This window comes from Chroicocephalus ridibundus, chromosome 8 (assembly GCF_963924245.1).
Source record: "Chroicocephalus ridibundus chromosome 8, bChrRid1.1, whole genome shotgun sequence".
In the NCBI taxonomy this organism is placed as follows: Eukaryota; Metazoa; Chordata; class Aves; order Charadriiformes; family Laridae; genus Chroicocephalus; species Chroicocephalus ridibundus.
The window spans coordinates 16,565,125-16,587,922 of record NC_086291.1 but is presented as its reverse complement, the minus strand read 5'-3'; the positions used below and the strand labels follow the sequence as shown (position 1 = coordinate 16,587,922).

The 22,798-nt window shown below is 44.6% G+C and overlaps 1 protein-coding gene across 4 annotated transcripts; it reads left to right on the top strand.

The window, feature by feature from the left end:
* The first annotated feature begins 2,493 nt into the window (after positions 1–2,493).
* LPAR3 (lysophosphatidic acid receptor 3) lies at positions 2,494–22,384 on the top strand. Of its 4 annotated transcripts, XM_063343790.1 has the most exons (5): positions 2,509–2,540; positions 3,547–3,659; positions 8,464–8,991; positions 11,664–12,421; positions 20,116–22,384. In XM_063343790.1, the coding sequence occupies exons 4-5, from the start codon at positions 11,686–11,688 to the stop codon at positions 20,463–20,465; spliced, it is 1,086 nt and encodes a 361-aa protein (XP_063199860.1). In that variant the 5' UTR covers positions 2,509–2,540; positions 3,547–3,659; positions 8,464–8,991; positions 11,664–11,685; the 3' UTR covers positions 20,466–22,384. The 4 variants fall into 4 exon arrangements, with proteins under 4 accessions (XP_063199861.1, XP_063199860.1, XP_063199859.1 ...); XM_063343791.1 differs by lacking the exon at positions 3,547–3,659 and having other exon boundaries at positions 2,494–2,540; XM_063343789.1 differs by lacking the exons at positions 2,509–2,540; positions 3,547–3,659 and adding an exon at positions 8,090–8,151.
* Positions 22,385–22,798: the final 414 nt, after the last annotated feature.

Here is a 22,798-nt window from a genome sequence, read left to right as displayed (position 1 = left end):
TGTATAGAACTCGCTGGGATCAATGTTATTCTTTTGGTTTGTTATTAGTCCGCTTTGGGGCCCTGGGAAATCCAGGTGCTCTTCTGCAGACTGCAGAAGTGATCGGCATTACCTGACTGCTAGCAGAGTCTGTGGGCCCATACGATGGCCTGTATGTATCTTGACTTTTTTTCTGTGTAAGGTGCTGGTGTTTTCCATATTTGCTGCCGGTTTACTGGTAGCTTTCTGGAATGTCTCTATCTAGATCAAAAAGTTCCCAAGTAAACAGGACCAAAACCCAGCACACCTGAAAATGCATTGAGTCTTCCTTACTGACCTACCTTCTGCCAGTACTTATGGAAGTCTTAGGCTAGAGACTTGAATGTAGAAAAAGCAGATAATTAATGCTGTGTTAGTGGACAAGTAGACATTTAATGTATTCCAGTATGCGTTGCCCTGCTGGGGCATACAAATACGTTGGGCAGTAGATGCTTCCAAGGGCTCTTGCTTGAGTGTACAAGCTCTGCATCTCTTATGGCTGTGAGGTGGTGTTATTGCCAATGGCTGTGAACTGCAAACACCAGCCTGAAGCAGGGCAGGTCCTTGGACTTGGATTTTTTTTTTCTTCTTTTGTGTCTTTAATTTTTTTGCAGTGCTGCCTGAGGTAGGATAGCATCTTGTGGAACTACTTTCTGTTTGAACGGTGTGGGAGGCTCACTGCCTTCTGATGTCTAGGGCCTCTCTTCCCTAAAGCAGGTGAGGTGCATCCCGTACCCTGGGCGCTGGGAGTCATGGGGCAGGAGCCCCTTAGCTCTGACTCAAACGGCTTCTTTCCAATTTAGTAGGACATCAAGTGGGACCTGCCAAAGCCATTGCTCAGATAAATGTTTGCTTGTGAGAAAATCCTCAGGGTATAAAGGGAAGTATTATCAAGCGAAGGAATGTAGAAAATGCTTACAATTCTTACTGATTTTGAGACTTAATTTCTATAATGGAATCATAAAGCTTGTCCAGTATTTATTTTTTCTTTTTTTTTTTTTTAATCATACAAGCTGCTTATTAGCCAGACTACTGCTTCAGCCCTACCATGTTAGAGCAGGTCACTAATGTATTGTAGAAACCAATTTGTGTCTTCACCATCTGTTTGGTGTCTCTCTTTCTCTTGGAAAAAAGATAAGAACCAGTTGCTGGAGCTTCTCATTGGTGCTCTGTTCCATGGAGGTTAGACTTAACAGGAAATCTGGCATATGTTGACTCTTAATTCTGTGCATTAAAGCAGATTTGAATACAGTTGCTGGCTGATAGGTGGTCCCACTCCAACTGCTAAGGAGGTGATGCACAGTAATGGAAGCAGAGCTGGAGCATAAGCTTTTGCAAAGCGTTCTGAAAATTAGCTGTTACTTCTGTTTGTCTTGTTCCCTGGGAATAAGAAGCTTTTGGTAATTGCTTATAGGACTTAAAAGGAGGAGAGAGATGGATGGAAAGGCACTGAGAAGGTTGCATTAGAAAGAAACAGGCGGGAAGAACAAGAAGAAAGCTTCCTGAGCCATCTTCAAGGTGAGTATTCAATTGAGGGGGACATGGTGGATAAGACTTTGGGCTCTTTTTTTGGGCCTTCCATTGGTGGATAAAACAGGAAAAAGCTGTTGGAGTGGAGGCTGTTTGATGTTTCCTATATAATGTTCACGTGCAAGGGTCCACCTACTCCTTAACACTGTCTAGGTTTCATGCTGTAGTTATTACCAGGATCTCTGAGAAGCAGAGCAGAGACTTTCTGCTGAGATTTTCTGTTGTCAGCTTTCCAGCTCTGAGCAGACCCCTGAGTAGCTCCGTACACCTTGAATATGCCTGGTCTCAATAAACTATTCAGGTAGGTAGCAGTGGGACAGATCCAGCTGATGACGATCCACAGATAAATTTCATCTTGTACCACTTTCTACGTTTGAGTTCGTCTTGTCCTTCGTGGCAAAGCTGTGTGTGCTTGGTCCTGCTCTTTGGAGCTGGCATGAGCCTCAAGGTTTCTGTATCGCTGTGTTGGGTGTGAGGTGGTTCTTGTTTCCTTTTTATACCATGTTTAAAAGAATAGCTACATGGGATGCTGGAAGGAAGTGGCAGGTATACTGTACTGTTCTGATCTGCTCATGGAAGTTACTGCGGTTTTATTGGAGTTTGGCTTTTGTTTCCCAAAATATGGATGATGATGATGATGATCCTCATCATCCCTTCTGATGGGCTCTTCAGGCAGCAAGACCCTTTAGGCTTCTGCTGCTCTGGGTTGCTTGAAGACCTTGCTTGGACGCCTCGCCTCTGCCTGCGCCTCGGAAGAGCTGAAATTTTGCACCTGGGGGAAAACAAACACATGGGGGGGGGGGGAGGGGGGGAAATAAATCTTTGCTGGTTACTCCAGCGCCGGCTGCGGGGCCGGGGGCAGGCGCGGGGCCGGGGGCCGGGCGGCGACGGGGCCGGGCCGGGCGGGTTGCGGCGGGGCGGGGAGCGGGCGGGGAGCGGGCAGCGGGCGGCCCGCTCTGCGCGGCGGCGGCGCGGAGCTCCGGAGGCTGACGGTGAGTGGGGCCGCGGGGCTGGGGGAAGGTCGGGGCAGAGCCCCCCGGCACCCACAGCGGAGCCGGGGCGGGCGGCGGCGGGGCCAGCCGTGGGAACAGCTTCGTGGCGGACTCGAATGAACTTTGGTGATTGATCGGCTCTTTCCCCGCTCGTCGGGCAGAACAGAACTTCCAGCGGTTTTGTCAAACTCTTTTCACGGCTTCCGGAGCCCCCTCGGGAGCTCCTGCCTCTTGCCGGTGCGCAGAAAGCGGGGTCACGCTCGGCCTCCCGGGGGGCAGCCCGCCCGCAGCCACAGCCCCGCAGCACCTGCGCGGCGCCGTCTGGAGGCGCATGTAACGCATATATAAAAATATAGGTGCTTCCTACGTGTACGCATGTGAGTTTCTATATATTTGAAACTTGGCTCTGGGTTTGGGCATGTATCGTGCCCCGATGAGGCACTGGTAATAAGTATATACCACATGGGGGAGCTGGCACGGATTCTTTTATGAAGTTTTTTATAAGGCATCCTCTTAATTTATGAAATACACTGAAAAATCCAATGATTTTTTTTTGCATTATGTCTTTTGATTAGGTTTTTTTTCCTTAAGGAAAAAAGTGGGGGAAAAAATAATGCACTTTAGTCCCTTTATGTTTCCAGAGGTCATGTAGGTAGTTCTGTTCTCCCTTCTGTAATATGAATCTAGAAAAAGGCATTTCTTGTTACAGATTGGTAAGGTGCATTGCTATAGTTTTTGTTCTCTAAGCTGTGCAGAGTATGTGGTTTCTTGCATGTTCTCATGGTCTTGAAAGAGGTGTAGCAGGAAGCACAACGCAAATCCAGATATATGGTAAAAAACTGTTTCGCTAAGTTTATCTGTGTACTGAAAATGAAGTGAAATTTAAAAAAAAACAACCAAACAAACAGAAAACCAAACCAAAACCAAACCCAAACCAAAACGATTAGCATAATCAGTTAAGGTGCAGCAGCAAGTGAAGCTGAAAGATGTATTTGGCTTTTTGCAGAATGCCAGCTGATAGTTTCAGACAAATTGGATTGACTGTATCCTTACCCTCCTGTGCTACTATGACTGTTAACCATGTTGGAACATCCTCCAGCAGAGTCTTTATACTATCAGGTAATTAAATAAAATCTCTGAAGTACAAGGTTTGACACCGTAGAGAATATATTCCTCTTGGGTATTAGTCTTAAAGATTTACATACCTGGCTTCTACTTCTAAGCTATACGGTCCACTGCCGTGTCTCCAGCAAATATTTCTTGTAGCCCACCATTTCTACCAGTTCCACTGAAACGTTTGCATGCAAACCTGGGCTCTGAATCTGTTAACAGTTCAGACACAGTCAGGTGGCTTGTTTTAAAGAGCAGTGGCGTGATCCAGGTCCTCATCAACTATGTGCTGAAAATAAACAGTTAAAGTTCACTTGGTAGTGACTGTGCCGAAGCTAGGCTGTATTCACATTCTGTAGGTTTTGTGAAAGAAAGCTGACTTGTTGAACTGTAAAAATGGAGCTGATAGTGATCGATGAGCAGAGCTGGAAGTTCTGCAGAAATGGAAAACTTAGTTTAGAAGCAGAACAGGTATTTTCTTCTAGGCATGTTTCACAATGTACTGGCTGTTTGAATGGCTTTTAAAGACTTTAAATGCTGTGTCTGTTTCCGCACTATGGGATGACCTGCCAGCTCCTTCCAGAACCACACTTAAAGGAAACTAAATGAAAGCTTTGCAGTGAAGTTTTTAGTTTGAACTCCATATATAGATTTAGTAAACCATAATTTCAGAAAGTCTTAAATTACCAAAGTCTGAAGTTTAAACTTGTGGTAACTAGTGAGTTACTTGGTATCCATCCCTAACAACTTTTCGTAGTGGATCAGAGCTTTAAAAAGCAATTTAGCGCAGCAGGGTAGCTTTGTACTGAGGGATTTCAGGAGCTGGAGCCTGAGCTTTGTAACACCTTGGTGTAGGTGCCCCTGTGTCTCTTGTGCTTCCCAGCTCAAGCGCCCGTGCCAGTCTGCAGCGTACATGCACAGGGTGACACTTCTGTGCCCTGTCAGTGACTTCTAAGCCTGTTCTCAGCCTGCGTCCAGAGCACCGTGGTCCATGGCTGGCGGTACTACTTCCTCTCTCTCCAACTTAAGTATTTAGTCTTGAGGTTCTACATTTGTGGTAGGTTTAATACTTTTCTTAAGACCATTTGTTTGTACCCTATATCCTGCATACAGTACCAAGGCTACATGATAAATAATAAAACCGTAGATGTTTCCACCAGCAATATGTAAGAATTGTCAAAGGTAGAAGTAGTTCAAGGACAAATGGTTTATGCTTCTGAAATGTAACACGTGTATAGAATCATCTTGATTCCCTTCACACACACCCACCCACCCCTCCTTACCCTTTACCTTTTCAGTCCAAATGATGATGCCATTAAAATGGACTATTACTGGAAATGGCCAGAACCCTGGTGGAATTCTGAGCCTTTCTGTACTTTCCATCAAGTTAACATGATGGAGTTGAAGCAGGCTTGGAGTGAAAATGGATGTGGCACTCTGCGCTCCTTATTCTAAAAGGGGTTGAAGACCACAATAATGGGATAATGCTGCTTGTTGCGTGCTTGATGTGAGCTCAATTATCTGAAATTGGGAATGCTTCAGTTACAAAGAAAAAAAAGTAGCCAAATGCAGCCAGAAGTAGATTCCCTTGCTAATAAAGAAGTGCTCTAGATTAAAAACTTACTCATTGCAACTTAAGAGTTTTTAATAATAATTTTTTTCCCCAACTTGTAGAGCTGAATTTAAAAATGGCTTTAAAAAAGTATATTCTCGGTTCTTTAAAGTGGACCACGTAGCGTGCTGTTCCAAGTACAGGGAGTGCCCACAGAATTTCCTTAATAAACAAAATGTGAAACAGTTACTTCTGAGATAATTTGTCTCTGTAAAACCTGTTAAACGAATGTTGGCTTCTGCTGCATCCTCTAATGGTACTAGATAAAAAAGTTTTAGTTCAGATTGAGGTATTTGGGTATAATTTTGTGTTCCTTACGCGCTTCCTTTCAGTCTGTTTCTCTAAATTGCTTTTTGTTATAGTATCAATTAACTACTAAAGACAATTAGAAGCGAAGCAGAGCACTTGCCTCACAAAACTCCTTCTTCCAGTTACATATTAACATTTTTGGCCTCTGCGGCGTTACACACCCTTTTCTGCGCTGGTATTTCTTTCTGAGCTGAGGTAACCTGAATGGGTTTCTTGGGTTACTGTGCAATCATGTGGCTGTTTCCCTCCGTGGCCATGCGTGTTTGCAGGGCGTGGAGGGGAACAAGGAACCGATTCCCCTTCTGAACTGGCACTGCTGGATGTATAGCATGGAGCCGGGGTGATGGGACGTATAGCGTGGAGCCGGGGTGACGGGCGGCTCTTCTGCTGCCTGCGCCTTCCTCTGGGAGTGAGGCAAGAAAGAGATATTTTTTTTTTGGGTTTTTTTTTTTCTTTCTTTCTTTCACTAACTAGAAAAATAAAAGCAGCACGAGTTGTTTAACCAGGAGATGGGGAAGGGACGGAGGGCGTTTGCATCTGCCTGTGGCACAGGGTGTGGGCAAGCCAGAGCACCGCCGCGGGGAGCCCCTGTCCGGGGCCACGTGGTCTGCGAGTCTCCGGACGCTCCTTTCCTGGTACTGAGTCGAGGGCCTTCGTCTGCCTGTAGGATAAGTTTAAAAAGCCGAAGCAGTACGTGCAGATGGGCAGTTGCTGCTGCTTAACATGTCTCTGCAGTAACAGCTTGAATGCAAAGAGAGTATTTCAAGTGACTTGCCTCCTTGCTCTGCCCGCGATCAGTCGGTGGGGTAAACTTTGCTTTCTGAAGAGCAACTTTTGTGATAAGTTTCAAAATATCTCAGAGAGGTGTGTATTTAATACCTGGCCTTTGCTGATGGACCGCGGGAGGCCAGGAGGTGAAGTGCTCCGGCGCAGGCTGGCAGCCTGCCCCAGCCCTGCTCGCTCCTCTCTGCTGCCTCCTCTTTCTGCCCTGCTGCTCCAGGCTGGATCGCTTTGGATGCTGAGCTGCCCTGAATTTCTGCACCGAAATCCCGGTGCCAGCTCAGGGAAAGCAGCAGTAAACCAGGCTGGGGTTCTGCTTAATTTCCTTAATACACAAAATATGAAACAGTTACCTCTGAGATAATTTGTCTCTGTAAAAACGTGTTAAACGAACGTTGGCTTCCGCTGCATCCTCTAATGGTACCAAATAAAAAAGTTTTAGTTTCAACTGAGATATTTGTGCATAATTTTGTGCTCCTTATGCGCTTCCTTTCAGTCTGTTTCTCTAAATTGCTTTTTGTTATAATATCAATTAACTACTAAAGACAATTAGAAGCGAAGCATCTCTCCCGCAAACTGCCTTTCGGTCCTGCTACAGGGCTTCGCTGCTATAGTCTTCCTCGGATAGGTTCAGCCCTGCTCTATGGGCTTTTCCATCCAGCCGCAAACTCGGCTTGAACCCGCTCACGCTAGCTCACTGTGCCAACCCGAGCTCGAGCGCTCCCTCCCCTTCGCATCCACCCAGGAGCAGGGCAAAAGCCATCGAAGTCCCCCAAACTGACGCCAACCCTTCAATAAGGTTGTGGCCAACGTATTGAGACAACTTGGTTTTTAATGGACAGGAAAGAGGCAGAAAACCGTTGGGGCATGCCGTAGATCACATTATGGCTTGCAAGCTAAATTTTGTAATGACCTTCTCATTAAAATGCTATTTGAGTTTTCCTTCAGAGATGTCTGCATTAATAATGAGTAACTTGGAGCTGATTTGCAGGCCGAATTTAATTTTGAATCCAAGCGACTTAAAAGGTGATTTTAATCACAGTTTGAAACAGAAAAATCCTTGATTTAAATAACTGATACTAAATTTCATTATAAATATACAAATTTTTAGTACCTTTCTTGAAACAAACTAGATTCTAATTGAAAAACCACTATTAAAGCATGTTAGCTTATAACTAGCTGGGGCTTTTGTCTGAAACATTATCTAGGTGATTTTTATTTCAATAACTCTTTATTTAGGTAGCTAGTATAATATATTCCTATATACTTATGCAAATTCTTGACGTTTATTTCAAGAATGGTGAAGGACGTCTGACTTGATACATGTTGCGCTTACATAGAGGAATTTAAAATCAATTCAAATATGCAAGCTGTCTTTAAGACAAACAGAGCTCAAGATGTGCTGGATTGGGAAGAATTCTTAATGTGTGCTTTTGCATTTGAAAGCAGTTTAACTGAACCAAATCCTTTGAGATTTTTGGAACAGATGATTTCTTCCACTCAAAGCTCATGTTTACTCAGAGGGGTAGAGAAAAACACACTTCACAGTCCATCAGTTTCTGATCTTTGTAGTCACTATTGGTTGAACTGAAGTAATTAAATAAAATGAAATAAGGAAAATAACCTTTTTGACAAGGGTATGCTTTTGGCACTTGCAAAGATTTGAGGTACTTGCTTGCGAGTGACTTGTGGCAAGCTAATAGCTCAACCTGTCTGTAGAACATGCAATACGTGGTTACCGCCATCAAGCTTCTGGAGGTCTACATGGAGGGCTATAAAATACCAAGTGGCGTAGAAGAGGTGAGTGGAGACTTTTTGCTATGCTTTTTCATAAAACTGAGAAGTATCAAGCTCATGAGAATCACTTTCAAAGCAAAAGAAAGCAATTCTTCATGAAGTGAGCAGCAGGACTGGGGAGCTCTCTGCTCTGTGGATTCTGGATGATTCTCTGCTGTCTTTATAAGGCTGGGCTGACCAGTTTAGCTGCTTTTCTACTATTTCAGTTTCTATTATTTTTAAAACCTTTTGGCCTGAATCTTCAAATTTGTGTGTACTTAATAAACAACCGTGAAATATGTAATATTTTAAGGGTGTTTTTTCTTTCTTTTTAAGTTTAAACCTGCCCTGATTAAGATAAACATCTCCAATTTGGCTGCAGAAGAGAAGACTTGGAGAATAAAGTCCTGCAGTGTGTTAAACTGTGACATGCCGGGAAATATGGGATATCCCATCACACCTCTCTCACGCCTGGTGTGGCCAGGACCACTGAGGATACGGTTGCAGAGCTCTGTCACAGCTGCACAGTTCCCCTGAAGCCAGGCTAGTTCTGCTGGGAGGACTTAAAATAAAATGAAGGTGTGAAATAAACCACTGTCTAGAAGGACCGGCGCATGACAAGTGTTTTCTATACCTAGGCTGGTGCAGACAGCCACGTGCTACGTCTCTGCTCTGAAGGACTGGGGTGCAAACCAGCTCCAGTTCAGCTCCCGCTTTGATGCAGCTTCCATTTGGACATGTCCAGAGCCTGCTCTGTGACCCCGAGACCTCAGCTGGATGCTTTTCTACTCCCTCCTGCCTCACCTCAACACCTCAAGACATCTCTTTCAAAATCACTTGTCATTTGAGCTCTGCTGTGTGACAGTGAGTGTTTGTAGTGTGGTTATTTTGGTGGAGAATTACGGATGTGTGATATTTTTATTTTTTTTCCCCCGGGTACTGCTTCAAATGGGGATGGGATCGCAATAAGCTGAAGTATTTAGAATAAGTTCATAGTTGATATTTTGGATTTCTTTAAGCTTGTTCTTCAGATAAGATGCAAAAAGTATCTGCAGATCTCTTCACTCTCCTGTCACTGCAAGTGAAAGAGATTCATCTGTTGAGATGATTACACAGTAAGATACAACATGTTCAGAAAAACTTCCCTGTAATTTTCACAGATTTTTTTTTTCTTTTTTTCTGCCATTCTTGCTCAAAATGCTGCTTCTATTTGCAGGCATTTGGGCTCGCCTGTAAAAGCTTCATGTCGAGCTCAGCAAGTCCTTTACTGCCTTGGTGGATAAGAGCAGAGCCATCTCAGCTGACAGGGTTCCCAGCACTTGGCTGTGGTCTGCAGCTCCTCAGGGACTTCTGGTCACTTACAGACTTAATTTGACTTTTGAGTACTTCCTAGGTGAGAATGGGGAATGTGCTGACTGCCCAACCCTACCATATTGCCCTGAACAGGGAGCAGTAGGCATTGAATCCCAGTTGACTCCTTATGGTGGATCTGAGTTGCTGAGGTTCTTTTATTTTTAGATGAAGGGATGATTTACTTGTTTCCTTCCACTTCTTGTCCTTAAGTAATTGTTCTTAATTCTGACTACATACTTGAATTTGACGCTTTAAGTAATATACTGTTTTATAAAAGAAGTGGCTGCCTAGGCTCTTGAGGGTAATAAAATGGACAACAATGTCAAGTGGCCTGCTTTCATGTTGAATACTAGGTGTAGGGTGGGAACCAAGTAAAAAGGCCAAGGAGCTACTTCAGAAAAATCAAATATTAAAAAACCCAACATTTTGCTGAAAATATTAACCATGGAATAGCGCAAAGTTGATTTAAAATTAGATAATACAAATATTGCATGAGAGAAATAACACAAGTAGCATAACTTGAATGACAAAAGATAAAACTTTTTATCTTAAAACTCAGAAGGAACCTTTAATATGAATGCGTCTTGTTAGCCAGCCTGCTGGGGATTGCTTAATTTGGTTCCCAGTCCCTGCAGAGGTGAGATACAACTGTTAAGTAAAGACAGGGTAATAATAGACTAAGCGAACCTGATCTTTATCTGGGATCAATTTTAGCTGCAGAGGTGAAAAGCTTATGCTTTTTGTATCTTTCTGCCTGTAACCACTTCTTCTAGGTGGTTTGTTTTTTTTTCTTTTCGGCCCCACTCAGTCTATCACTCTTGCACCCCTGACAGCCTGAGGCTCACGAGGAGGTGTACAAAAGCTATTAGCGTTGCTGCCTCTCCTGCAGCTTTGTGTCCTGATACTTCCTCCTTGCTGTCCTTAGTCAGGCGCAGGTTTGCCCCTCTGCATAATATCTAATGTGATTAGGATCTTGTGCCACGGTTGGGTTCCTAGGTTTTGCTAAAACTATGCAGTATCTATTAATGAAGTCATTGTTAAAGCCCTTATTCGGATACTGACAGCGAATGCGAGGGCTAGTGATGACGGGAACACAAACTCTTCCTCCCAGGCTGTGAGACCTTGCGCGGGGTCTGGTCACCACGAGTAATTGCTGTCAGAGCTGCCTGTGTAAATTAGTTCGAGTTCAGTTTGGTTCATAATAAAGGCAGTAAAATTGCCAAGGCAGCTGACATCGACCTCACCGCAGTAGCTGAAGCGTGATGTAATCTGGAACACAGGCTCCCCCTTCCATCGTGTTTAATAGCCCTGTGTCCAAAATAGTGCTGAGTGGGTATAAGGAAAAAAAACCACCATCCCAGCACTGCTGCTGTTGCTGGGGCTGGCTTTATCCTGTGGTTGAGCAGGGATCTGTGTTTTGGTTTTGAAGATAATTGGGCTGTGTGGTGCTCACAGAGCTCTGGGTTGACAGCCCAATAAAATAATCCTTGGCTTTATAGTAGTCAAAAAACAGAGAATGCATTTTTCCCTTTTCAGCACATTTACTTAAATCCTGTAGCAGTAAATAACAGGTATGTGCTCAGAATATGTATATGCCTGTAGCATCTTATATACCTATATTATTACCTTTATTAATACATAATTGAAAAACCAAAAAATGTTTTTCCAGTAATCGTCCTTTTATTGCTTAGTCAGTAAAATGGAAGAGTTATGATTTATGCTTCACTGTCCTGACTGGATACATTGAGAAATGGAAATAATGATGGGGCTGTGGCTCAAAGATGGGATTTCACAGCAAGAATGGCTTGGCCACTGATCAGATTTTCTTTGTGACCTCCAGAAAGTCACTTTTAACCTCTTAACTTCCACTCAGTACGGTATGACTGCTAGTGCAAAGGGACTGGAGTTTTGTAGGCCGGTAAGTCTTTTGAAAATTCCTGATTCATCAAAGCATCGTGTGCTGCAGTCCTCCAGTGGACAGAATGTCTCCTCCTGCATTAACTCTGTGCAATATGAATTTTTACTTAAGGCTCCAAATAAATGCCCTCTCATGTTCCTGTCCTGTTTCCTCTCCCCCCAGAAAAACAAACAAACAAACAAAAATGTTATGGTGATTGAAGCAAGGACCAGTAGCTGATTTTTAATCCTTCTTTCTCTTTTTTTTTCCCTCCCACCCTTCCTAGGATGCAGGGGCTTTAATCCAGGATGAATGAATGCTACTATGATAAGCGCATGGACTTTTTTTATAACATGACGAACACTGACACGGTAGATGAGTGGACAGGGCCAAAGCTTATTGTTGTTCTGTGTTTTGGGACATTTTTCTGCCTCTTCATTTTTATTTCAAATTCATTGGTCATAGCAGCTGTGGTCAAGAACAAGAGGTTTCATTTTCCCTTTTACTATCTCCTGGCCAATTTAGCTGCTGCAGACTTTTTTGCTGGAATTGCCTATGTCTTCTTGATGTTCAACACTGGCCCAGTGTCTAAGACATTAACTGTTAACCGCTGGTTTTTACGTCAGGGTCTTCTGGACACCAGCCTGACAGCTTCCCTGGTGAATCTCCTTGTCATAGCTGTTGAGCGGCACATGTCGATAATGCGGATGAAGATCCACAGTAATCTCACGAAGAAGAGAGTCACCTTTTTAATTATATCTATCTGGGCCATTGCTATTTTCATGGGTGCTGTTCCTACCCTGGGTTGGAACTGCCTCTGTGACATTACCGCCTGCTCATCCCTGGCACCTATTTACAGCAGAAGTTACCTGGTGTTCTGGAGCGTCTTAAACCTAGTCGTCTTCTTCATTATGGTGGTGGTTTACATAAGAATCTACATGTATGTCCAGAGAAAAACTAATGTCTTGTCGTCGCACACTAGCGGATCCATTAGCCGCAGGAGAACCCCTGTGAAGCTTATGAAGACTGTCATGACTCTCTTAGGTAAGAGGCTACAAACCATGGTGTACAAGGCTGGCAGTGCCAATCAATGGGTTTGTGTGGTTTGGTTTTTTTCATTTTTTAAACAAAACAAAAAGAAAAAAGCCAATCCTACCCCCAAAAAAACAAACAAAAAAAGCCACCCCAAAACCCTCAGCAAACTTATAAGTGCTGGAATCATTTAGTGTTCTGTCTGCTTTAGATAATGAAATAAGTGTTGCACTAAGCAGAAATGCAAAGGAGAAGACCAGCCAATGCGAAGAAGAAAAGTGTCTGTTTGGTAGGCAGCTTGTTAGAAACCACAAATTATCTTCGGTTTATTGGGGGTTGCGGGGGGATATACAATATCACGTTGGGGGAAGGCTTGTGAAGATTCACAACTACCTAGTAGAACATTTTCAAAATAACGTTCTCTAATGTCTGCCCAAGGCCATGAATCTTATGTTGCCAAAAAGGCCAATGGAAGCCTGGGCTGCATAGGGAAGAGCGTGGCCAGTAGGTCAAAGGAGGTGATTCTTCCCCTCTACTCTGCACCGGTGAGGCCACAACTGGAATACTGCGTCCAGTTTTGGGCTCCCCAGTTCAAGAGGGACAGGGAACTGCTTCAGCGAGTCCAGCGAAGGGCAACTAAGATGACTGAGGGACTGGAGCATCTCCCTTATGAGGAAAGGCTGAAAGAGCTGGGACTCTTTAGCCTGGAGAAGAGAAGGCTGAGGGGAGACCTTATTATGGCATACAAGTACCTAAAGGGTGCATTGAAGGAGGATGGTGCCAGACTCTTTTCAATGGTTCCCAGTGACAGGACAAGGGGCAATGGGCACAAGTTGGAACATAGGAAGTTCCGTTCAAATACACGGAAAAACTTCTTTACGGTGAGGGTGACAGAGCACTGGAACAGGCTGTGGAGTCCCCTTCTCTGGAGATTTTCAAGACTCGCCTGGATGCAGTCCTGGGTAATGTGCTCTAGGCAATCCTGCTCTAGCAGGGGAGTTGGACTAGATGATCTCTAGAGGTCCCTTCCAACTCTGAAGTTTCTGTGATTCTTCCTCGTGGCTGTTTCCTAAACAAACTAACTTCTTCCCCCTGGAACTGCATGCTCCCTGGGGAAGGGACAGGGTGCCTGGAGGGCCTGTGACTTTGACAGAGATTTGCTTTGCCAGGGCAGAATCCACCTTCATTCTGTGAAGACTACATAGTGGGAAATACTTTCAGATGATGATACAATATGGCCTTGGATCTCTAGATCATAACATGAGATTTGACCTGGATTCTGTCCTAGAGACACTGTTGATACTTGGGCAGCTCAGATCACTTCATCAGCTAGTTGTGATGTAGCTGCTTATTAAATTGGAGATGCACAAAGCGGGTGATTGATTGTTGGCACAAAATACTAGCTGTAGCAGTCAATTTTCCGCAGGAAGACTTGAATCTGAGCAAGATGTTTTGTGGAAGCCAGGCATCACGTGAGCGTGGCTGGTGCAGCTTGCTGTGGGTGGAACTGGTGGGACGCTGGGAGACTTGTGAAGCTGGGCTCAGGTGGTCGGGGACTCTAAAACCACAAATATGGCTTTACCGCTCTGGCAACTGTTCTGATGTTGTATGAGCCAGTACAAGAAAGATGGAGCTTATGGGAAAGCTGGTGTCCGTGTATACCTGGTACACAGTCGTGTCGCGCTGCAGCATGGAAATACTAGAGAGCTCTGGGAGAAAAGTGTCACTTTGCATGGAGGTAGGATTTGCCAGGGTAGGAAGTTGAGGCTGAGGACATTTTCTTCCCCTGGCAGCCTATGGATGCTGTTTGCACAGTCTGGTGTCTATTTCTCTTTCTTCTCTTTATTTTTGGTGTGTTGGTGTTCGTTTTTTTTTTTCTGAAATAATAGTGCTGTAGTACACAACAGCTTCATCTACCAAATGATGCCTTAAAATACTTTAGAAGCTGAGATCAGTTAAACTTTATGGTGTCTGACCTTGGAAAAGAAAGTGGACTGATAGTTCAAGCAACTGCAAGGTTATCTACTCATACTCCTGTGTCTCCTGAAGCTGGCTTGTCCACTGCAAGAGACTTTTCCTCCTAAATCCCTCCCCCGTTGTCCTTCCTTTCTTCCCCTTGCTTTTACGGCACCTATAGAGAGACAACATAGTGGTTGTTACTGTCTCCCCTTCAACTTGCAGGGGCAAGATTCAATCTTTTGCTCCTCCGAAGCTCTTGTGCAGTAAAACTTAAACCATCCACCTGAAAGGAGAAAATCCCTGCAGAAAAACTCTGAATTGTTTCAAACATGATTCTGCTCTAAAGCATAAGCATTGGGTGGGCTGCAGTTAACTGCTGCATTGTAAAGAGACAAAAAAACCCCAAACTTCTAAAAATTAGTTCTCTAAGCATTTCTGTGCAAGGCAGAACTGCAGGCTGCTTTCTAGGAAATCATGTGCAAATAAATCAACATGCAGAGCCTTGTCTGACTTACACGTCTATTTACATGGCTAATATTATTTTAGTTTTGTATAAACCAAAGTTGAAGGGTACCAAGTCCGTGTTTCAGTATTGGAATAATACTGTTCGGTCTCGGTGCCACCCATGCCTGTTTGCTGGTCAGAGCAGAGAGGTGGTCTGTGCCCCGGGGAGAGGACACCCGGCCACCTTGTGGGAGTTGGAAGGACGGTGATGGTGGCTGCCATTTGCTAATCCCTCGTGGTCCTCTAACCTGTGTCAGGTCTTCAATGCTCACCGCAGCTGTGCTGCTATGTGGAAGTAAACCCCACTCTATTAATATTCAATTTATTCTTTCTTTTACTCAGGAGAAGGGCCTGAGGAGTATAGGCTGATTTAAAGATCAGCATTAGTTTTTTCTTACTTGCAGAATATAGCCTTTCAGCCACCAGATTAAACTATAATTTGGCTAAAGCATTTAATGATACTGTGCGCTGGGCCAGGCAAATTTAACTTAGAAAGCCTGAGTGCTGCTTTAGAGATCATCATTTTGTATATTTACTTTGCCAGTCAGAAACAAAACCAAAACAGAAGCTTTCCAAGTTGAATGAGTGCATGTGTTGCTGGGTGCAAGATCTACCCCAAACTCCTGTGTCAGAGTAAATCTATCTTGGCACGTTCCTTCATATCAACTCTCCAAATTTTGACTTTGAAAGGCTTTTTATAAACATTTATTTCTAGGAATGAGAATTTCATTTTTTAAAACAGTTTGAAATGTGCATTCCTGGCTAAGTCATTCAAGCATGCTGTGCAAAATGCATTAGAAACTGAATAGCATGTTTTATGGGCTTTTCAATCACCAAAGGAGTCACCAAGTGACCAAAGTGATTCTTCCAAAAGTCTACTTACATCCACTGATGCAACAACCTACAGCTATATGCAACACATGGATTTTGCCCAAGGCAGTTATTTTTAATGGCTTGTTCCAAAACATCTGAAAATGCTTTGGAGTACATGCCTGATATGGTCTTAACTAAAAGCCATTCCAACACGCTCTGTTGCTGGATGAAGCACAATGAGAACCAGAGTTCTCGTTAACGTGCTCTGTTGGTTTCATGGGAGGTTTGGGACAAAACCCTGCCGCCCTACTTCTGCGGGAGGGAGGTTGCATGTGCTGCTCCTCCTGCCTGCCTCCACCCCCCTTCTTGCGGTGGCTGGCCTGTGTCTGGCTGCCCCTCCAGAAGAATATTGCTGTCCTCTCTGGGTCCTGTGTCCTACAGTTAAGAGTTGGGGGAATCTGGGTTTCAGTGTGACTTCATGGATTCATGGTGATCACAGCTGCATGGGGTGCTTTGCACTATCCTTTGGGTTTGGATGGCCCCTTCCAGAGGCTGGGACTCAGGTCCCTGTCACCTGTCTTTTTCTACCATAACCCCTGAAATGGTCCATCACGGGATAGGAGCAAGGCTTTCCCTTTGGTATGCTAAGCCATAGGAAGTTATCTGCTTGAAGCTGGAAGATGTGAAACCTAGCAGAAATGGCTAAGATCCTCTGAGGCTGACCTTGTGGCACCGTCCTAGCTGAGCCTGTGACTGGAGCTTTGAAGAAGAGTGGCTGCAGGTGTGCAGGTACTTGATTTTCAGGTTGTGCGTATGTGGTAGCTCATCTGAACTTGGCAGTGAGATTCCTGCTGAAATAGCAGCTTTGGGGTGGATGATTTTCAGTTTCAGTGAATTTATAGTTTAATTGGTAACTTGCTGTTTTAACTCGGGCGCACATGTGGCAAAGGCAACTGGAAGCTAGGGCACTCTTTTTTTTTCCCTCAGCATTGGCATGCTCAGGGGCAGCTTTGATGTGCAGAGTTTTATGGCATGATGCTGCCAAAGCATCAGTAGTACTTCCAGGTACACATGAATTCATTTTCCAGCAGAGATGATGTAATCTACAATTAAATCTAGCGGAAAATCCTCAAATTAACCTTGAGGCATTGTGACACCTGATCTCCCATAATCCTGTGGAAAGACTCAGAGCTGTTCTTATGATCCATGTTGCAGCCAAGTGATATTTCATGTCACTTCTGTGGATTTTAAAGAGTCCCAGAAATTAAATTCTTTTTGGAGTGTGGCACTTTGTCAGGGAGAGGAGCGCCTATGGGATAAAAATTCTGCAAACAAGAAAATCACCAAAGGGCCGAGACAAAGGTATATATTTATGCTTAACCATGGTTCCCTCTGAAAGCTCTGTGGTTAAAAATAGCAAAATCTGAGCAAGGCTGGCAGTCTGAGCCATGCCTTGCTTTCATCTCTGCGGTGCGAAGAGCAGGGTGTGAATCACTTGTATTGTCTCCGTACACAGCAAAATGTATTTTTGATGGAGTCAAAGCGACAGCCCCATGAAAGCATTAGCCAGTAACTCTGACACTGTCACTGCATCTCCCACTGTCCGTGTCTTCAGTCGTGAGGCGGGGGAAATGTGCAGAGACCTGTCTGCAGATGTCTTGTTTCTTCCCTTATTTTTGCCACTGAAACCTTCTAGGCTTTTGCCTGTATAGGTAGACAGGGGTATATCCTTGGAGTTTGCGGACTAATCCTGCCTGCAATCTTGGGGTTTTGTTTGGTGGAGAGATTTCTGTGTCTTTTGTTAAACATGGCTTTGGGGTCTGTTTGCTCTCCTGCTGACTTCCATGAAAGCAGGGTTGGACCTTGCATGCTTTGCGGTACAAGTGGTCAAAAAGCTTTCAGTGCTTGTTCTAAGCAGAGTTTGTTACCATCTTAGTTTCTGCATGGAGCTGGTGTGTTGGTGACTGTGCCGGTGACCCTTGGTGGCTAGTGAAAGCTAACAAAAGCTCTCTGTCCAAATACTTAGAGAGACACCCAACTAGACACAGTAGCGTTGCCTGGGCGGTCTGCTTCCAGCGCTTGTTAAAATGGACGGGATTTGCTGGTGAACCCCAGGGCAATAAAATCAGTACAGTGTTTTACCCACTGTAGACTGTAAGAGAGAGTTGGTGTCACAAGTGCTTACTCAGCATGCCGGAGCCAAACCAGCGTGTAGTATAGAGACTGACCAGAGAAAACAAGTGTTGTGGTAGCAGCTTGCAGCTTCTGATGCCAGTGGGCAATGGAGGAATGCTACTGATGTTAACCAGTATCTCAAAACTAACACCATGAAATTAGTACTTAGCATCACAAAAGCCTTGGTACAGCAGAGTAGAAAATGTAGTTTCTGAAGGAGGTGTCTCTTGCCTTTCTGTTCTGCACAATATTGCCTGGGACATAATAAATCAGTTGGTTGAATTTTGTCTGGACTCCAGGAGCATAGATTCGCAGCAAGATCCATGGTCCTGGATACATTTTTCAGCGATCCTAATGCTCACTAAATCACGTGAATGCTCTTTATATACCACTATGGCCTGCCTGTCAGATGGGCACAGTGTCCATTAAAATCCTCGCGGGGGAGAAGTGTCCAGCACAGCTGAACCCAGCCGATGGGATGCCTGAGGTGCTGCTGAGTCCTGGCTCTGGCACTGCCTGGCTCCTGCCGTGAGCCCGGCTGCCCTCCCACCGCTCGCTTGCACAGCTCAGATGTGGGAAAACCAGCGGCTTTAAAAAAAAAAAAAAAAAGGGCTGGACTTACTTTCTCTACCAAAACTGTTGAAAGGATACCAACATCCCCAGGAGAGCTTTTTAGCGTGTAGCTGCTATCATCCTTATTTGTTTGATTATTTTTTCTAAGCCCAAAAAAGGGGAAACTCCGCTGTTATAAATGATTGGAATTTCCTCAGTACGATGTTCAAACGGCGACTGTTGTGCAGAGTTGTAATTTTCTATTTCTGTATGTCAGATGGCAATTGTGGCTTGTGCTAAGTTAGTATTATCATGGATAGGGCTACTCCTTCCTTGGGCTGACGGGGAGGGATGACAGGCTGTGGTGTCGGGGAGCCGGGGTGGTACCGAGGGCAGACGGGGCAGTTCAGGGCCCCTCCCAAGCTCTTGGACGAGGGCTGCGTTCAGTCACCATGTTGCCCCTCCCCACCAGTCCTGCCCACATCCCCGCCTTTATGGTGGGGACGTGCAATAACACGGAAAGGTGCAAACACAATGCTGAACTTCCTCTAAGCTGTGATTTCTGTGCTTTCTTCAGGTTGTCATCACTCTGTCTAATGTATCTTCTCCCTTATCCCCCCCCACCTTTTTCTTCTTTTCCCCCAAGGGGCTGGTGAGAGAGGAATGTGTTGTCCTCTGCCTGTTTCAGCTCTTATTATCACCTGTGTCTCACTTCTTCTTCACAGGGGCTGCTGTCATTCCAGCCTCCCAGCTGAAACGCGAGAACCCTGCTGCCCCCGGGCTTGCCCTGTGGTTTCTTGCTATCTTTTGGGGAAATGCCTCTTTTCCAGAGTTTTCTTGCTCCCCCGTCACTGCTCTCATACTTCCTCATCTTTTTTGTCTTTTTTTTTTTTTTTTTTTGCTTTTGATTCTGTTCTTTGCTTTAGTTCTTTGCCCTGACTGCTACATTTCTGGTTCATCTTCGCTAACCCATCTCTCTGTTTCTTTCTCTCTTTTCCTTTACATCTGAATTTGTTTCGTGGATCCAAGTTGTTGGGCCCCAAGTACCCAGCACGAGCAGCCCCGGAGGGAGCAGAGGAGAGAGGTGGGCTGCTGCTCCGCCGGCAGCGCCGGTGTGTCGCAGACACCAGCCTGCATTCCACACTAGCTGTGGGGTTTCCAGCCAGGACGTGTTTAAATTGTGTGACTCTTGCTTAGTGAACTGGGCAATACGCCCACAGCTTTGCAGAGTCAGCTGTAGTGTGACAGCAGACACATCTTTTCTTTGGATCATCTTGCGGCAGTGGTGGAAGTGGGCCACCTGGTATCTTCTCCTCCAGCACACGAGAGAGAGAGATGAAGAGAGGAAGTCTGTGTTCAAAGCACCAGTCGTCGTCTTGTTAATGCTCCAGAGCTCTTGTTTATTTGTCAGCGTGGACAAATCACTGTTGTGATGACCTTTCCCCACTCATGTTTGAGCTGATGCTGTCAGCAGCTGGATTCTTCCTCCCTGCAGGCTCCTGAGAGCTGCCCTGCCTCGTGCTCAGGGCTTGGCAGAGAAGCTGTAGTATATATAATTTTGCTACTGTCATTAGAATTTTGTCCTCTCCTGCTTTTATCATTTTTCGTGTAGAATGTTGATGAACCCAATAGTATTGTAAGATGCAAACAAAAACCCCAAAACCCCTAGCAGTTTGAAGTCTTTTTGTTTCTTATATTTCTAGGTGCTTTTGTTGTCTGCTGGACCCCTGGCCTGGTCGTCTTACTGCTCGATGGTCTGAACTGCACCTACTGTGGGATTCAGAATGTTAAAAGGTGGTTTCTTCTCCTGGCCCTGATGAACTCTGTCATGAATCCGATAATTTATTCATATAAAGATGATGAGATGTGGAGTACCATGAAAAGGATGATTTGCTGCTCCTCTGAGGATAAGAGCCAGGACAGACGCTCGTCGCGGGTCCCCTCAACAGTTCTCTGCAGGAGCACGGATACCTCAGGGAACTACATTGAAGATGGCATTATTCAAGGGACAATTTGTGGAAAAGGAGATCTTGGTGGCAAAGGAAACTCCTGAGCTATTCAAGGGACTGAATTGGCTGGAAAAGGAGAGGGGGAAGGGAGAGGTTTTGCAAGAGAAGGTTGACTGGCAAAGCTAGTAAACAATATATCCACTTTGTTCCAGAGCCTACACTCCAGTGTTAACAAAAGTTCTTATAAATAATTGCCTGATGGAAAAAACACTTTGTAATGAAGAAAACCTTCCGTGCTGCCGTCTTTCTCCTTTTTTTTTTTCTTTTAAGGACATGAAATTGTTTTTTCGTATGAATGGAATACATACATCTCCGACACTTTTTGTGCATAGAAACAAAATGTAAGCAATGTAGTGAGACTCTTCTTAGTCTCCTCCAGAGAGAAGAAACCTGCCTTACTGTGCAGGCTTGGCATTCATTGAGTATTTATGCTTTGAACAGTTTCTGTGTGTCTTGAGGAGGATCGTAGGCTTGGTTGGACAGAAAAGTGACCTGTTTTCTTGGTTTACCAAGTTCATGAAATAGTTCATACTCACCTTCTCTCTTCCTCCTCCTCCTCTTGCTTTCAAAATAGGTAGTTTGATGGTTTATTAAAGCTATGCCAGAAACCTGGCTGTGATGGAAGCCTACACCAGATACCTGTGTGCATGAGGGTGTCCGACCGTGGATTGTCAGGCTCTGAGAATACAAAAAGCACAAAAGCCATTATTCTGTAGCGGGGCGAGTGCTGCAAGGAGATACATTGCACTGTCTGCCGTTCTTGTGTAGGCAGACATTGAGGCTGGACTAACAGAGAGCAGTGTGGCTGGGCTCATTATGCTCCTTTCTTACTTCCCCAGATAGCATCAAACGTGCGTGCTCACCCCTCTCTAACGGCTATGCCACTGAGAGAAATGAAATCCAAAACTCCGCTTTGAGAGGGAAAACTTGTAAGGGAAGTTTAAATATACACATATACAGGTTCAATCAAGCTATTTAAAATAGAAATTACTTTACAGGAAAAAAAGCCTGAAACCAACCTAAGCCCCTACAAGAGTACAGTATGCATTGATTGTCTGACCTTGTCTGGGCCACATTTAACCTCTGACTTGCAAGCAGATCTTACTGGAAGGTACTTGAGGAAGAGGCCATGAAACAGCAAGCAGTGAAGGGCTTTCAGCATTGTGACTAATCAAGTCTAGTGTCTACGCAGCCACAGCCCAAAAAGCTGAAGTTTTGACTTACAGGGTATGCGTGAATGGAGGATCCATCAATTTAAAGCTCAATTTTTGAATTTAAACATTTATATTGAAAATTGGAACATAGATTTCTCAGTGCTCTAAAAACCTGGCTCCTGCTGTCTGGTTTCAACAGCAGTGGGCTCCCTGTTTACCTGACTTAATTTCAAGAGGAGTTACCTCTTGTGCCCTAGAGAAAGTCTGATGCCTGGTATTAAAGCAGGTGTCCACGACCAGAGGTCACTTTGTGAAGTTTTGGAAGTTTTGACCACTTGGAATTGTCAGAGAACCCCATCAAGAGCATCTTGTACTAGCTTGAAAGATCCGCTGTGGTTTAGGCAAATTCTTACTTTGGTGCAACTTCCATGTGGGTATCCGGACTTGGCTCAAAGGCCGAGATGCAGTTTTGTAGAAGGCACTGGGGGGGCTTCACAGCAGACCTTAGCTTATGAACACAGCAAGCCCTTGTTCAGAGAACTCTCCTGTAACATAAGTTACCTTGTAGGGATATGACCTAACATTGCAAGGTAAATGCTGTATTTATGAGTAATGCTGCAAAGGTTTACACGTGTTTTTTGCCATTATAATGCAATGTTCTTGTGCAAATACTACTTTGTTTGTTTGGTGTTTTGAAAAGCGTGTAAAATGGTGCTTTCTAGAGCCGGTGGCATTGCAAAGGCATAGCATGCAAGCATTCCTGTCCCCACAGCTATCTGCAGTGCACAGTTTGTGTTAACTAGGCCGAAGCTCCGTATACAAAGCTAACAGAAAATAAAATGCTACTTCAAAATGAAATACTCATTTTGTTTCCTCTTTGGATGGTGATTGAACATTACCTGGCACTACAGTCAGTAGTAAATGGCTGTTATTGCTCTTATTTGTTCCCACAGACCCATCCAAGCTAAAACTGATCAAACTGCAGGTAAAAATGGAGATGGGGGCACTTTGTTTCATATTATCACAGGGAGGGGGTTGTGAGTGTTTGGATAAACTTTTCATGTTTAATAGCACTACTAGGCAGTGTAATACTCAGTTGAATCAGGCCCTGAAGAGCGTTTGGATGAAGATCTGGAACATCTGCAGCAGTGGAGAAAACACTGGGTCTCTCCTGCAGAGCTTGGGACTCAGGCTGCAGAATGACTACGTGTGGATGATTTCTG

Coding starts and splice junctions, on each gene's coding strand:
- LPAR3 (XM_063343791.1), top strand. CDS start 11,686: ATGAATGAATGCTACTATGATAAGCGCATGGACTTTTTTTATAACATG. Junction 12,422..20,115: donor GACTGTCATGACTCTCTTAG/GTAAGAGGCTAC, acceptor TTATATTTCTAG/GTGCTTTTGTTGTCTGCTGG.